This window comes from Sebastes fasciatus, chromosome 2, assembly GCF_043250625.1.
Source record: "Sebastes fasciatus isolate fSebFas1 chromosome 2, fSebFas1.pri, whole genome shotgun sequence".
In the NCBI taxonomy this organism is placed as follows: domain Eukaryota; kingdom Metazoa; phylum Chordata; class Actinopteri; order Perciformes; family Sebastidae; genus Sebastes; species Sebastes fasciatus.
In genome coordinates this window covers 17,039,848-17,057,761 of record NC_133796.1, presented here as the reverse complement: position 1 = coordinate 17,057,761, position 17,914 = coordinate 17,039,848, and the positions used below count along the sequence as shown (strand labels likewise).

Here is a 17,914-nt window from a genome sequence, read left to right as displayed (position 1 = left end):
CGAGTTGCTGCTTTGTTTTTTATCCTCTATAATATTTATCTAATGAGCGTATTTTGTTATTCCCCGCTGAGCTCCCTTTTGTCCTTGTGGCGTCAGTCACTGCTTAGATTAGATTCATCCAACTAGGTCACGGCATCGCCGCCGATTCACCGCGCTGGGACACGGGGATTGATTGATTTTTATATCATAATCCCGGGCTGAGATTTGAGTACGGGGCTTCTGCCCTCCACTAACTGCTGACAGCGGCCAAATCCTCTTCCCCTGCCTCTCGTAAAAAGAACACGGGGCCAATGCTCCGCAGCTTGTCATGTTATTTAAAGTGGTGTAGCGCAGGGGTAGAGGGGGTAATGGAACAAGGCCTGGGCGTGTGGCGGGATGGAGCACAACAGGAGATTGCATTAGATTGACTTCCACCATAACTGAATGGGGACTTTGGATTTTGTCACATATTGTTTGTTTAAAATGAGCAAGAAATAAATATTAAAAAGTCACAAATAAACCAATCAGTTGCAATGTCATGCCTCACAAACTACTGCTGTATATTTCAAAGTTTTTGATCTTTATATCGTCACATCACATCAGCCATCAACACGTAAATCATTTTCCCCTTTCACCCTGAATACCACCACCGCACATACAATAGTGGGCTGCTTATTTTCAAAGTAGCTAATATGACAATATTACAACAGAACAGATAGAAAGAAGAGAGAAATCATTTATTTTACCGAGTTCATTTGAAGCTAAATATTTGTACCATAAAGTCAAATATTAATCTGGCCCTACATGTGCTCTAGTAGAGGACTCCTGTGGAGTTCTATATACTATATTAAAATCACTAATAGTGAGTGACTAAGTGAGTGTGTGAGTTAAAGATACAGACAGGAGCAGTCTGACTGCGCTGTCTATACCTACAGTATATTTTAATTGTTAATAATCGTAGGACATTAATTTAAAAAGCTCACAGCTGCTGTTATTTTTCATTTAGTAGTTAATTACATGCTATAGTGCTGCTAACATGTAAACTAACATGCTTCAGTTATATATCATATTTTATTGCACGGCTTTGTTGAATACTTGATTCTGATTGGTCAATCACGGCGTTGACCGGCAACAATGACCGGCTCGCTGTACATTATCCCTTACAGTACATAATTACACAAAAAAAGTTTTATCAGGTTTATAATTCTGTTTATTATAATTCTGTTCTCTTTCCCTTAAGGGTCACTGCAACTGATACAAATGCTAATACTACTACTAATAATAAGAAGAAGAATAGTGTAATACCGTGAAACAGTGATATTTTCTGAGATGGTTATTGTACCGTGACAATCTCATACCATTACAGCCCTAATCACAAAACAGCCAGGTGTCTGGACAATAAACGTGTTTGTATAATCACTGTAGTGAAACAGTGCAATGAAAGAACTGCTCCACACACAAAAAAGGAGAAACGCAAAATTGGCTTTTTAGACAACGTTATATATATATATACATATATATATATATGTATATATACTTTCTGACAGTTTTTAAGAGCTGTGCCTTTGATGAACTTGTAAAATTCTTCATCATGCAGCTCTATGTGTCAATTAAGGGGATAATTTGGAAACACTGAAGATTTGTTTATCCTGTTCTGTTGACTTAAATGGAACGAAATACAGAATCACAAAAAGAGTTAAACAGTGATACAAAAATTTCCTTTCCTGAATAATGTTATTGGCATGTCTGTTGGACGAAACAAACACACACACACACACACACACCGTGATTTAAAGCTGTTGACAACCTCTGAGCGAACTGTAAATCTGCACGAAGGGAGAGTTGATTCAGTCTTTTATTGATTACTGTAACTCCTACCACAATATACCTTCACACAATAATATGACAGCCGTACAAGTGTGTAATATATATGATGAGATCAATAGGTGGCAAATCCTATTGCGTATGAATTCCCCCCTGAAAAGTTGAGGATCGATGGGCAATCTGCAATAACCCTTAGTACTGTAAAACCTGTGTGGTAGGACGTCTGCGCAGTCGGTTTTATGTGAGGCTGTAATCTACGTAAGAGGGTGGTCATGTGGAAGAGAATCAGGAAAAATAATAGAGAAATGAGAGGGACAAGAAAAAAAACACATAATCTAAAAGCGTTTATTTTATTTAAAGCTACTGTGTGTTTACTTGTTACAATACACTCTTTGTTTCTATTTCAGATTTTTTTATTTCCATACAAACATATATAGTGATTAGGGCTGTCTATTGATTAAAATATTTAATCGTGATTAATGCATAATTGTCCGTAGTTAATCTCAAATTAATCACACATTTTTTATCTGTTCAAAATGTACCTTAAAGGGAGATTTGTCAAGAATGTAATACTCTTTATCAACATGGGAGTGGGAAAATATGCTTGCTTTTTGCAAACACATGTATGTATTTATTATTAGAAATCAATTAACAACACAAAACAATGACAAATATTGTCCAGAAACCCTCACATGTACTGCATTTAGCATAACAAATATGCTCAAATCATAACATGGCAAACTCAAGCCCAAAAGGCAACAACAGCTGTCAGTGTGTCAGTGTGCTGACTTGACTACGACTTGCTCAAAACTGCATGTGATTATCATAAAGTGGGCATGTCTGTAAAGGGGAGACTCGTGGGTACTCATAAAACTCATTTTCATTCCTATATCTTGAGGTCAGAGGTCAAGGAACCCTTTTGAAAATGGCCATGCCAGTTTTTTCTTGCCAAAATTTAGCATAAGTTTGGAGCGTTATTTAGCCTCCTTCCTGACATGGTACCTTGTATGGTACATGGTACATTGGTACCAATGGATTCCTTAGATTTTCCAATTTCATCTTCACTCTAGCTTTAAAACTGAGCGTGCTACAACCTAAAAATTGCAAGTTGTATTAAAGAAATGAGCGTCGCATTAACTTTGACATCCCTAATAGTTATATGATCAACAGATGTGTGTCTGAGCTGTATGGATGAAGGTAAAGGCCTCCCACAGACAGGAACTATTACATTGTTCAGTCCCTAAACGTCTCCACCTGGACATTTCTCCACTAGTCTCAAATCCAGTCCAGTCGGGGGATCAGGGTGGGGATATACAGCCACACCACCGGCCAGAATCAAATTGCTTGTAAGGCTGCTTTGACCACTTTTTTGTGAAGTTACTGGAAGGGGCTTTAAGAATCTCAGAAGTTCAGTTTTGTGCCCTCTTCATTTGACCTTTCCAGTTTTTAAAACACATTGCTTTAATTATACGAGTGAGCATCCTCTTTTCAGCAGTGCTGAATTACACACACTGGCTGTGTTTTCATTTCCATCTTTTTTTTGCGCATTTTCAGGTATCACATTAGAAAAGCAGTATGGAAACGGCAAAATTCGCTAAAACTTACTCAATTGCGAAAAAAAAAAGTTTTTGTCGAAAAATAGCTGATGCGCTAAATGTGTTATGGAAACAACTTTGCCAAATAAATTCTGACATTGCGAACATTTAACTCATTTAAATGCGCCTAATTAGCTTTTCTTTTGTTGCCACATTTCAAAGGTTTGCATAAAATCTGCTTGACAATTGAATGAAAACACAGCTATTCATGATCTGCATTGTACAAATATTTGATACCAACTATAGTGTTGGGATTAAAAGTGGCAACATTCTGCGTCCTTAAACTATTTCCTAATGCAGTCCGAGTCCTGGCATCTGATAAAATATTTCAACCTGTTCTGACCTGAACATACTACATCTCACTGTGGTCTTCTAACTGACCACTTTACATTGCATTTAGTGCATGAATTAACCTGTTGGGCTATTTGTATTTTAGTACCTGTTTATCTAAATACATAATCACGCAGATCTGTAGTTTCTTTCATCTTGTTGTGGTGTTTATTTTCAGCTACAGTAATTGCTTGCAAGTTCTTTAATGTGCATCAGTTTCCAGATAAACAAACATAATTGCATTCACTATGGATGTAAACATCCGTGCTGATGGCTCAGTTTTTAAGAGTGTAAAGAGCAAATACCACACACACAACCACAAACATGCGCGCACACACTTTCTTCCCTCCTAGTCAAGAATATTTTTTTCAAAAACATTTGTTTCTTTCTTTTCTGATTTCCACATGCCTTTTTCACAGTAAACATGTTGACCTGTCATAAAATCACAGTTGTTAATGATGATTAATTACACCTGTGCTTTCACTGTGACATGTCAACAATATCTGGCCTATTGTCTTTTTCCAACTCCCTCTCTCTTTCTATTCTTTTTGTTGTTTGTGTTTTATTTAGGGCTGTCAATCGATAAAAATATTTAATCGCGATTAATCACAAATTTTTTTAGTGTTCAAAATGTACCTTAAAGGGAGATTTTTTAAGAATTTAAAACTCTTATGGCAAACTCAAGCCCAACAGGCAACAACAGCTGTCAGTGTGTCAGTGTGCTGACTTGACTATGACTTGCCCAAAACTGCATGTGATTATCATAACGTGGGCATGTCTGTAAAGGGGAGACTCGTGGGTACCCATAGAACCCATTTTCATTCACATATCTTGAGGTCAAAGGTCAAGGGACCCCTTTGAAAATGGCCATGCCAGTTTTTCCTCGCCAAAATTTAGCGCAAGGTTAGAGCATTATTTTGCCTCCATGGTTGGTACCAATGGATTCCTTAGGTTTTGTAGTTTCATATGATGCCAGTATCTTCACTCTAGGTTTAAGATTGAACCCACTACAACCTCCGGAACATTGATTGCATTAATGTGTTAAAGAAATTAGTGGCGTTAAAACAATTTTGTGTTAACACGACAGCCCCATTTAATTTCATGATGCAATTAAATTTAAGAGCAATTTTCCAGTGAACATAAACTACATTAGTTTACATTACTAATTCCTCAAGGTCAGAGCATTGGGTTGGGCGGAGTGCAGTGCACTTAAAAAATACTCTGGGGTTTCTCTCCTCTCCTTGCTTCAGGGTATTTTGTGTGTATAGAGGTAATAACCACCAATCCTCCATTTTCCGAATCACACCTGGAACATTTCCTCCCGTTGGCACCAGGGATCAACAGAAAACTTTTGGCTGCTAGTCGGCCGCCTCACCACATTTTTGACTGACGTAAAGGTGACACCCAACACAATACATACAGCACTTGTCAGCACACATCTCTATCTAAACCCTTAAGCTTTTATTCCCCCCAATAACCCATCTCCCTTTACCTCATAGATTAATTCAATCCTGCAAATCTGAAACAGGCAACACAGCATGGCAGTGAGGGAGAAGTGACCCATAGAGAGAATGCAGTGAAGAAGAAATGCAGAGAGAGTGAGAGCCAGGTATAGAGACAAGGGAAGGTAAAAAGGCCGATATTAAAGATACAGAGGTGACAAACTGACAGAGGGAAGAGGCGAGAGAGGGAGTGAGAAAGTGTGAGCGTGGCGGAGAGAGGCATTTGTTACCTGGTTGTAAACCGCTGTGCTGCACATAAATCCCATTACTTTGGGAAGAGCGCTGGCTGATCCCACCGTTACTGTCACCCACGCATCCCCAGGAAATTGAAGCTATAATTCTCAAATCCTCAGTTCCTCCCTCCTTGCTTGCTTCACCTATAGTGTTCTCTCTTATTTTTCGTCTTCATGTCAGACTTTCTCAAACTCTAGTTTTTCTGTTTTGGGAATTTCAATTTGTTTGGTTGTTTATTCATTTTGTTAATTTGTAACATTTGTTTAAACAGTTAACATTAAAGCTGCAGTGGATAGAATTGGAGCAAATATGATTAAAAAAGTTATTTTTATAAAACGCTCACTTATCCTGACAGTAGCGCATGAGACAGGTAATCTGAAAACAATCATGTGCCTCTGTGTCCTCCGGTCTCCGGTTTCTCAGAACACTTGAATTACAATATGCTGAAAGGTTATTGTTGCCCAATGATGCCAAAAACATTCTGCCTACTGCAGATTTAACATATATCACCTATAGCTAATATAGAGTCCAAAAAACCTGACTTGCACATCTTTTATATTCATGAGCAGCATACAGATATTCTTTGATTATTGGACCTTAAAATGCCTGTATAATGAATTATGACAACATGCAGGGCTTTAATGTATTCACAATTGCCCTGATACTCTATTTTACTGTAACTGTATTGAACAAACAGACAAACAGTTTCCATGGAGGTTTGCTGAATACTTAGAAAGCTCTACAGGGGTTTAAATTCCTAGCGTTGTGACACAATAGAAGTGGACAGTGCTATTTATGTGCTGATTGCAGTTGTTACACCAGTGAAATGTCTTGTCAGCTCGAGAGCCATCACCAGTGAGGTTAGCTAAAGAGATTGTCCCATTAGTGTCTGTGCTTTTGCATGCGCATTTTTGTCACTCATGTAAGAGACTTACAAGCCTGTGTGTGTGTGTGTGCGCACATAGCGTGCGCGCGTCCTCGTATTAGTAGAAACATGCGTCGGTAAACTAGTTTGTTGAGCCTCCGTGCACCTCTTTCATTATGGCGATTGCAATCTGTTAAAAAAGAGATTAGATGAGAGGATGTACTGCATGAAGTCTATTAGAGGAATGGATTGCTTCCTGTACTCTGTGGGGTCCGACTCACTCTCACGGAGGTTTAACTCTCTCTCAGGTCCATAAGAGCCTGAATCCTTCTGGTCTTCTAGAGTCATTTAAAAGACCCCGTCTGGGTCACAATGCTCAAATAAAAATATTCAAAACCTTTAAAATGCATGCATGTTCGACACCTCAATATGTTTCATGGTAAACAAACGTTTTGTTTAAAAGATTAACATAAGATTAACACTTTTTAATAAGTGTATGAATACTGCATGAATAACTAAATTACTTGCTCAAGGGAAGCTGCATTCATTCATATTGTGTCATTAGCATAATGGCTCAATAGTGATAATGGCATTGCAATGGCATCTTTGGGTCATAATTTAAACATGTTTGGACTATTCATTAGCTTCATAACAAATTACTTTTAATACATAATGCATTACTAAAACATGCATAAATTAATACTCCAAAAAATATCTCACTGAGTATTGGTAATTTGATAATTTATTAAAAATGAGCCACAGAAGTTTTGATGTACATTGCTTTATAGGATAATGTGATCATGGTAGGTTCTGCATCGATCATAATGCATAGATCCTAATAAGAATACAAATCACAGAAATGTTGAAAAGACATTGAAATGTAATTTCTACATGTCTAAGGGCTGTCAATCGATTAAAATAGTTAATCGCAAATTAATCACAGATTGTTTTGATCTATTCAAAACGTACCTTAAAGGGAGATTTGTCAAGTATGTAATACTCTTATTAACATGGGAGTAGGCAAATATGCTTTCTGTATGCAAATGTATGTATATATTTATTATTGGAAATCAATTAACAACACAAAACAATGACAAATAGTGTCCAGAAACCCTCACAGGTACTGCATTTAGCATAAAAAATATGCTCAACTCATAACATGGCAAACTGCAGCCCAACAGACAACAACAGCTGTCAGTGTGTCAGTTTGCTGACTTGACTATGACTTGCTCCAAACTGCATGTGATTATCATAAAGTGGGCATGTCTGTTAAGGGGAGACCCGTGGGTACCCCTAGAACCCATTTTCATTCACAGATCTTGAGGTCAGAGGTCAAGAGGTAGTTTCACTCTAGCTTTAAAACGGAGCCCGCTACAACCTAAAAATCGCAAGTCGCGTTAATTTTGACAGCTCTAGTACCTACTATTTTAAATACACATTACAAACACATGCACAATCACATCTCTTCTTCTGGATTATCAAACTCAAAGTGGCAGTTGGATTTAGAGGGATAAATGTCTCTGTGACCATCTCACACCTGTTTTCATGAAGGATCAGCAACTGACCTTTCACCTTCCTCCCTATCTGCTGACTACAGAGGTACTCAAACAAGACCCAAAACTCAAAATCTGTCAGGACGCACACGCACACATGATTTGTGACTGCTGTGATGATAAAAAAAGAAGCTTTACCCAAACTAATACCGTATCCTAGGCCCTGTTTGAATGTTCCATCTCTAAAGTCAAAAGTAAAAAGGGCGAGCTTCATCTCTGCAACTAAATACTTAAATCATGACATGATATTTTTGAGGGTTAATACTCATAAGAGATGAAATGGATGTGTACAATCAAGGCTTTTTTTATTTCCCCAGGCACCACATAGCACATTTTGCTGCAGATAATTCTTTACTCAGGTTGCTGTAGGCTCACCTGGTTCTGACTCTGAGGTTGGATTTGTTTATTTTCTACAAGCATCTAAACCTATTATAGAATGTAAGCCTCTTTCGTCTTTCTTCATCCATCGAATTGGAATAAATTCACTTTGGCAAATAAAGTAGGTGTTTACCGCTGTAGTGCCAGCTCTTTATTGTGTGTGTCTTCCTTAGTTTTTGTGCCAGAGGAGGTACATTTTCCAATCATGGAGCATATATCAAGCAAATGAATTAATATACAGAATAATTTGGAGAATTTTGTGAAACAAGTTCAGTAGCCAAGTTTATTGCTTGCTTTTATTTTATCTCCAAAACAACCCTGTAAAAGTGTTCTTAACAGAGTAATGCATCATTATCACCTGCTGCACGATGTCTTACAGAGCTGCTATAGAAAAACAAACACTATCATCCCGTGTGACATGGCAGCTTAATAGAATATACATACATAATTCAAAGAGACAGGTTGACTGAGCACATTTTAAACAGAATACAATGACCTTGTTTTTCTTCTTTTTTTTGCCGCTATAACTTGTCCAAATACTTACACAGCGAGGCAGAGTTGCACACACAGACACAGAATTCGCACCAGAGAGCTCAACAGTACCAGCACAGATTAGTAACTCGTGGCCAGTGAAGCAGCTCCAGTGGAGAAACTGAGGCTTGACTGCTTTGCCCCAGGGTGTTTTTACTGTAGTTGATGAGGGAGGGGGAGACCTTTCTATATTACTCCACCAAAAAAAACATTTTTGTAGCCACTCGAGGGATTTAAACAGGTGACATCTTAGTCACAAGCTCATTTCTCTCAACGTTGGCCTCCTGTCACCCCATTTACACCCCGTGGCGAGATATGCAAAGACCTATTACAAGATGTTGCGGATAGGATTGCCTCCTAGCTGATGTGGAGCATTTTGAATGCTTTAGAAAGTGCTCAGTTTTACATTGAAGTAGACAGTATATAACCACATGAAACAGGGGTTTTACAGTCATTAGGACGTAGGGAAACCCTGTTTGATGCTCTGTATAAAACAGTGCAATATTGAAAGCCTTGTTTTACAAAGAGGTTTTTAACAACACACACAATGTTCCTGGAATTATCATGGCAAAGTGTGCAACTAAACAACCATATAGTGGTTTTACATAAACCACAATTTCCAGCCGACCCTTGCGAGAGGCAATATTCTGTAGCAGCTAAACGCAGACGGACAAATAGACAAGGTTTAAAAAAAAAAAAAACATCAATAATAAAGTATTTAATTGGATCACCATTCACCTTTTATATTTTCATTATACCCATGTTGTTTTTTTCTTTTGCCAAACAGAAACCTGCTGCAGTATCTGATTTTTGGCCACTAGGGGGCAGCATAACTCAGAAACAAAAGGACATACAGGCTAGCGTTACTGTTAACGTTAATGTTTTTATAAGTGCTTGTTTTCTGAAAATGACCGCTGCTGCTGGCAATTCAGTTGGACCATAACATTATAATAAGCCTATATAAGCGACGAAAACTAAAACGAGCTAAAAGACGCCAACGTTAACACCTTCCATGGAGTAACGTCAGCAGAGTTGGGTTAACTAACCTAGCTATCATTTTATGTTGTGTTGTCACTAAAAAACTTTCACATTACACATATTCATTTGATTCTGTGTATAAAATCACAAAAACTGGCAAGTTAAGCAAGTCCTTGAGCCTACCAGCCTTGTGTTGAGTTAGATATAGATCTGATTGATGGTTATTTTTTAGCACAAGGACTAAGTTAGGTAAGTTAGCTTTGTTTTCTGAGTGCACAGTTTTACATTATATGACCAGCTTAGCACTGTAAAATACATTATACCCACATGCAACACTTTCTAATAACCTTTAGATAAGCCACAGAGCTAGCACGTCATCTGCCACAGTTGTGCTGAAAGCTGAGCATGACAACCTTCCCCATGCACATCGCTCATCAGTTGACACAAGCACCAGTGACATTTAGAGAAAGCCTGTGAGACCCAACGCTATAGTGGAATCAAACAGACTATTTTACACTGTATTTCATTAAAAAGTACGTGCACAGACAGGAACAACCTGTGACTGTAATTGTTGCAACTGATTAATCAGCTGGCACATCTGGTATTTATGAACTGTTGTTTTCTGACAACTCAATCTGCTCCTGGTGGTGATTTTAAAGTAAAGCTTAAAACTGCAACAGTGCCTCTGTACAGTATACAGTATATCAGTGGATGTCTTACAGATGTGAGAAGACTGTCTTATAAGTATACAACTATCGAACTAATCTCTGCATTTTATTTCCACTCTCTATTTGGTAATTGTGCAGACAGTACACACTGTATGATGCCATTTACTGGTTTCACTGTAGCGGTTTTTCTTTCCTTCCTCTCTACAAACCTCCTCTTAGATGATAAATACCCCTTTTTTCCTTTCAGCCCTTTTCCTGCTTCAGTCCTGTCTTTTATTCTCTCTTTCCTCGTCAGCTGCACACTACTGTACACACTGTAGTGTGTGTGTGTGTGTGTGTGTGTGTGTGTGTGTGTGTGTGTGTGTGCCCCTCGCTCCCACTGCTCTGCCCTTTTTCTGTATTTTGAAACTGCTGGGGTCCAATCGATCTCTGTCTGGCTTGCAACAGGATTTTTTTCCCCCCTCTGCAGTTGCATTTTGGGTCATCCTGTACTTTGCCTCTTAGGTCAGTCATAGGAAAAGGACGCAGACGGATATCGGTTTGTTGTGTGTAGAGGTACGTGTGTGTACAGTAGTGCGGCACTGAAATTGGGGGAGATGGAGACAGACAGAAGAACATGTCAGCCTGCTGCGCCGCGAAGCAAATCAAAACTTCGAATACCTTCGAATATTACTCACCGAAGCTTCAAAGCCCCAAAAAATGGTATTCGGGACAGCCCTACCCTTAGTTTACTGATTAATGTGTGTACTGAGAAAAGGCTGAAAATTCATACACCCTCACATGAATGCACAATGGTTCACAGGCGCGCACACACACTACATCATATTTGCAGTCAAAAGAAATGCATAAACGACTGTTGTTTGCTGATTTGGTTGGAGGTCAGGTTTTCCACAGTGAAGTGGTGATCCTCTAAAGACAGCTGTATTCCCCTCGCTTGAAATATCCATAAGTGTTTCTGAGCATTTGGGAGTTCATTGCTGCTCAAGATTCATTTATACCAGTGCATGCCTGGTCCTCAGGTACCACAGGTTTCCAGATTTTTACTTTGGCCAACAAAGCAAGGATTGAGTCGGATATCAAGTAAAAACATTTACAGTAACTTGCTGATAGAATATCAGGTATTTAAAGACCAGGATGTCAAACCCTTAATTTATCAAATTTGCTTTTGAGGTGCAGAGCCTCATATCCAAGGAGTTATTGGGAGAATTCTGTTTCCTTTGTAAGATTACATTATATTATATGCGCTCACACAAACATTAACATAACGCCCATTCTCACTTTGCAATAGTGTCATCACTTACATGCAAAATCCTGTAACCATCCTGCAATCCTTACTAGAAAACCATCATTTGAATCTACGTAGCCTCTTACAGTCGCAGATAGACAGTTAACATTATTTACAACATCTCTAGGTGTCAGTAAACCCACCAATCTTGTACAACAGTTGCAAATCACAAGAAAAACAACTTTCACCTAACCACAGAGAAAGTGATTTGCTCTTCCTGTACTGTAATCCTTTCTTCTCTCCTCCTCTCCTGTGTCTCAGCTCCCCCAATGATCCGGCTGTCAGTGAACGACACGGTGGTGGTGGATCCCGGGCAGGATGTGCTCTTAACCTGCGAGGTGATGACAGGTTTCCCGCCCCCCACTGTGATTTGGTCGCGTTACCCCAGCCCCCTTCCCCTCAGCGCCCAGGTTCGAGGCCCAACACTGATCTTGCGAGCCGTTACGCCGGCTGACGCTGGTTTCTACAACTGCACGGCTGTCAACAATGTGGGCAACCCCGCTCGCAAGAACGTCAATATCGTTGTCAGGAGTAAGTAACACATTTGTGTGTGTCTTTTTTCCCAGATTACAGAGGTTGGGAGATTTGTTGGTGAACGGGGGTGTTTTGAGGTTGTATGCACTCTGTGTTTGCATTATTTTTGCCCAGCTGCTGGTTCGGGTGCTCAATGCTTGATCCAAACTTGACATAATTTATGCTGTGTTCATCCAGCAACAATGTAGGTTCCACATTTACGAGCTTTGAAACTAGAAATAATGTGTGCAATTTTTGATTCCTTTATTTATTTTGTAATCCAAGCCATATGTTATTTTTTCTTTCCTTTTGATAGCCGAGGGGACAGTATACAGACAGATTTTTATTATTAGTATTATTTTTGACAATGCAAATGCACACACACCTGATAAATATCTTAGTATTCTTGAAAATCTTTGATCAAACAGACTCTTTTTTTTCATTTTCATCACTTTAGTTCATGCCTATTTCAAAAGTATTTAAAGCCGAAATTATTTTCCTGACTGAAAATGAAAAGTGCCATCTGTCCCGTCCTTGCTAGCTTTATTCATCGACTGTAATGTGTGAAAAATTTATTAATTTGTGTGTGTGTGTACTGTACTGTATGTGTCTGTGTGGTGTTTGACACGCGAGCGGTTGATCCATCATTAGAGAGAACTGATGTGAATCTTCTCAGAATAGGCTGGTTAAGGATTGCTCTTTTTCTAATTCCCCTGCCGTTAAACAAGAAGCCTTCCATTCTCCCTCCCCTCCGGCTATTTTTAGTCCCTTTAATCATCTTTATTCACTCCAATTAGTTAGACTGGAGTGGAAGCAATTAGCGACAGTCTCTTCTGTTATTTAACACTGTAGAGAACGTATGCTGGATGGGTTTCTCCTGTTAGCTTAATGGGCCTGAACGCATCGTCACACCAGCACAGGTGGCAAGACGGAGAATGAAACACACACACACACACACACACACACACACACTAACGATAGAAGTCCTCAGGCAGGCAGGCGACAAAGTTTGCGAATGCACATGGATGCACACACACAACACCGTCTCCACACTAACCAGGTAGAGTTGCAGGATCATGTTAAACATATGGTCACTGCTTCGTATCCGCGGCTCCACCCGAGCATCTTGTTAACAAGCTCGAAAGGAGTTTAAATCAAGCTCTCCTCTCCTCCTTTGCCGCCTGTCTCTCCCCTTAGTGAGGAAACAGAGAGCTGTTTTGTATTCAACATGGAAATCTGTTGGGGAAACGCAGCCTTTGAAACTGAAAATTAAATGTGACAGTGTGAGAGTTACTCTTTGTCCTTGATTTTGTTTCACCCCTCCTCCTCCTCCTCCTCATCCCCCTGTTATTTTATTCTGTATCTGGCTCCTTTTGTCTCTCTCTTCTTCACAATTTGCTTCTTCCTCTCTCTCTCTCTCTCTCTTTCTTTCTTCTTCAATTTCCTTTTCCCCTTTGGTTTTTTTTGTCACGCTGCCCCCTCCTTATGCCTCACACGCTATGTCGCAAACTCATCTACCGTTCTGTATTACCGTAGATAGATAGATAGATAGATAGATAGATAGATAGATAGTTTATTATTTGTCCTCAAGGAGGAAATTCTTTTCCACGGTAGGTGCATACATAACACAAACAAGTTATTATACAAAATTATACAAAAAGATGAAGACATGGATGAGCGCTCTACACACCACAGACTGGATTTCTTGTAACTGAAGAGGAGGTTACTCTTTTAAAGCTCGTATCAGCCAACTTTCCCCTCTTCCATCCACTTCGTTTTTCTTTTTAATTGCTTTTTTAATCTCTCCTTATCCCTCACCCTCACTACAATATCAATTCCATCTTTTTGATGTCATTCCTGAAACGTATTTCTTTACTTTATCTCTTTATGTCAAATTTAGATTTCATTTATATTCAACAAGCTTTAACAAACTTTATTGGCATGACATAAATATGCGTAATATGAGTAGAATTCCAAACTAAAAAAGGTTATGTAGAGGGTAAGAGCTTAATAAACACATACTGTAAAATAATAATACAGTACAAGGACACACATTTTCAATCAAGCACCACTCATACATAATTCACACCAAGTCATCAATTTAACTAACTAGATTTTAAGTGCACCATCTTCCACGTTAGGACCTTCTGATAGCTCACAAGGCTGCTGCAATGAGCGTTTTTGGTCGCGAGGGATCGCCTCGCTTTCTAGCATGGGATGCTTGATGGGCTGCCACAAGGGACTAGGCACCTGATTGGACGAACGTCTTCTTACTCATACATTTGGAACATTTTAAGCAAGAAATAAGTCATGCAGTTGCTGAATCTGTCTTCATTTGAGATCGACAACGATTAGTATGTTTTCGAGGAGTTTCCAGAGGCGGTGAGTTACACCAGACGCCCCTGATTTACATAAAGTAGCCTAGAGTTCAACTGTATGTAAATGAGTAGCGGGCATCGTGACAGTCCGTCTCTCAAAGCGCAACACTACGCTACCAGAATGCATTACACGGCCGCTTACATAGACAATGAATGTGAAGTGTGGAAAGGATGGATCCTGTGAACCATAACCAGTTCGCTTTTGTGTTAAGAATGTAGCAAGCCGCTTTTGTATGTTAAAAATGTGTTTGTTTGTTTTTTACCCTTTTTGTATGCTTCTACACACATTTTGCAAATGCATGAATTTGTGCTATTTGTTGATAGTAATGTCCTCACTATATACAAAGAATTGCTACTCAACAGCTAGCAGCGGCTGCTTGTAGAACCTGCTAAACGTGAATTGAATGAGTGAGTGAATTTATGAGTAGATAACAAGCTAGTTTGCATTGTAAAATGTCTATCAGACTGAAAATGAAAAATGATAGAGATTAGTATGTTTGGAGAGGAAAATATCCCTGACACTGTATACGCTCTATTTAACCCTTTCTTCTCTCTTCTTCTTCACCCCGTCACCACCTCACACAGCGATGAGCAACCTGACCTTCCAGATTACGCCAGACTCCAACAAGGACAGCGAGACCATCCAGATGGGTCGGGACCTCAAGCTGTCGTGCCACGTCGATGCCACCCCACAGGACAAGGTCAACTATACCTGGTACAAGAACGGCGCACCTGTCTTCAACTCGGATAGCCTGATCTTGCTGCGCAGTGACCCGGACATGGCACCCGGCACCAGCAGCTTGGAGATTGTGGACATGAAGTTCAGAGACTTGGCTACCTACAGCTGCGTGGCAAACTTCCCAGGCGGCAGAGTGCAGGAGCTCCGTGTGGATGTCAACATCTCTCAAAACAGTGGTGAGGTTTTTCTTTTCTTTTGCTATTTATATCTCTGTCAGACAACTTTCCGTGAGTTCACTCAAAATCCTTTGATGGGCCAATAAATATTTCTGTATTCAAACCACAAGCAATGACTAATCCAAATGTGCCAATGGGCTATAAATAAATCTCATCAAATGGTAAATTGGTGGCAAATATACTAGTTAGAGGTTAGTCAGATGCATATTTGCGATTATAGGCTGGAAATTCATTATTCAGATGACTACATCCTTAACACAGTCACTGTCAACTTGTTTTAGGACTTTGTGTCTCTGTGTGTCCGTGTGTGCCTTCTCATGTGTGGTTAACCATAATGTTAGCACTTAATTACTGAGCAGTAATTTTTTAATGCTCCAATGTTGCATTGAAACTGTGATTGTCCAATAAAATTAGCCTTGTAAATGTCATTTTATTTCCTTCCGTTTTATTCTCCGTCTGTCTCTGTTATCCAGTTTCTCCGTTAACACCATCTGTAATTTTTAAGTCATGCCCTCTTCCAGAATTATATAATAACATATACGCCTTCTTTTCCATTGTAATGTACTTGTTTATGTTGTATATTGTTTATTCTGAAATGGTATTATTCTTATCTATATAACCTTTTAGTAGATACTTATAAGCTACGTTAGATTTTTCTTTGGCTTTTTTGTGAAGCCACTATTGTAATGGAAATTGTATGATGATTGTTTCCTTTATTGCAGCAGTTTGTATCAAGTCTCACTTTACAAATACTTTATTTATTATGTTTGTTTCCATCCACTTTTCTTACTATTCCTTTCCTTCTTTCTTTCCCTCCAGTCTCTCCTCCAGTGCTGTCGGTTCCGCCAGGAGGTCAGGTGGTCAGTGTGCGAGAGGGAGGTAACGTTGACCTGGTGTGCCTGGTGGTAGACGGCAAACCACGTCCGCCTATACTCTGGTCACGGATAGAAAAGGACCTGCTGATGCCGTCAGGGAGGACCATGATGGAGACGCCCGACGGCCGCTTGAGACTAAAGAACGTCAGCCGGGACATGATGGGGGCGTACAGGTGCCAGACTGCTCCATATAACGGGCTCAACATCAAACGCAGGGAGGCACAGGTCCAACTCAATGTACAGTGTAAGTGCGGATCAGATTATGTTCACCCAAGAACTACAACAACATGTAACACCATTGTTTAGATCAAGCAGCAGAAGGGCAGAGTTACTTGTTAAGAGCATGCGTGCCTTCTCTTGCAGTGCAGTTTGGTTACAATTGCTTTCAAACATTGCTGCATCTTGTCTACTACTAAGATAAGGCAGGATAATATGACATTTTAATGATCCCTGGGTTATCAGCAAACAGCAATAGTATTAGAAATGTCTGCAATACACCAAACAGAACTTCAGAACTAGAAGATATGCAGTAGCAAATTGTAAAATAAAGTAGTAAAACGTATAGAGGATATTAACAATAACATTGGTAGTACCAGTAGAGAGAAAATATTGGGTAGGCATTCATCTCAAAGAAAGTATAAAAGCTCCGTGTGACAGAAGTTGAGTCTTTAAATACAGTTATTTTCGTAGACCCCCATAGGGCATAAAAACTGTCTTTGTTGCTATGGTAATATCAGATACCATTAAAACACTGCACTTTTCTTTCGCCCCACACTCAATAATAGCATAATCTTCACACTTTGCTCAAAACTGTGTACCCTAAAGACAGATAAGGAAATGTATGGTAATGTAAAGAGTGTTAAAAAGGTGGAGTAAAAGGAAATGAGGACACACCTCTTTGGCTTAAAGGCTGTTTTCTCTAAACCTACCCCTTCCCCTTTGTGAGCACTCCAGTGGGGACTGTTATTATAAATCTCCCGGAGGACGGGCTTTGAGGAAGGAGTTGGATCTGTCTTGCTAAAGTTACACATCATTTCAATACCTTCTCCCTTCCCATGAGGTTACCTACTTTTACTTACTTCTACAATGCTTGAATTGTGCCGGCACTCACCGGTGCCAAGCAATGGCACTTCTGACTATTGAGACAAATGTGATTTAGATTTTTCCTGGAAACTATTAACTTATATGAACATACTTTAAGCATCCTTATTTATCTCAAACCATACAAAGTCACCCAAAGCTTCATGTGCATGTCGTCCAGTTGCTGGTTTTAAGCACTTTCCAACTCTCTATTGCTATTTATAACATTATAACCATTGGGTAACCTCCAGTTCTGAGAAGTGAAGCCAATGCTGAAGTGCCTTAAACCTGCATTCTTTCTAACAGCCAGCAGGGAGCGACTCCTCTGGTTGCAAAATGAAGTCTGATTGTATAGAAGTCTATGAGAAAATGACCCTACTTCTCACTTGATTTATTACCTCAGTAAACATTGTAAACATTAGTTTATGGTC

At 39.4% G+C, this 17,914-nt stretch overlaps 1 protein-coding gene across 2 annotated transcripts in view; it reads left to right on the top strand.

Moving 5' to 3' along the window:
• Positions 1 to 17,914, top strand: part of mdga1 (MAM domain containing glycosylphosphatidylinositol anchor 1) — a 210,525-nt gene that overhangs the window by 129,034 nt on the left and 63,577 nt on the right. For both annotated transcript variants that reach the window (XM_074612095.1, XM_074612086.1), the window contains exons 7-9: positions 11,984 to 12,253; positions 15,199 to 15,528; positions 16,348 to 16,647. In XM_074612095.1, coding sequence (XP_074468196.1) covers positions 11,984 to 12,253; positions 15,199 to 15,528; positions 16,348 to 16,647 — 900 coding nt within the window. The remainder of the gene's footprint in view (positions 1 to 11,983; positions 12,254 to 15,198; positions 15,529 to 16,347; positions 16,648 to 17,914) is intronic.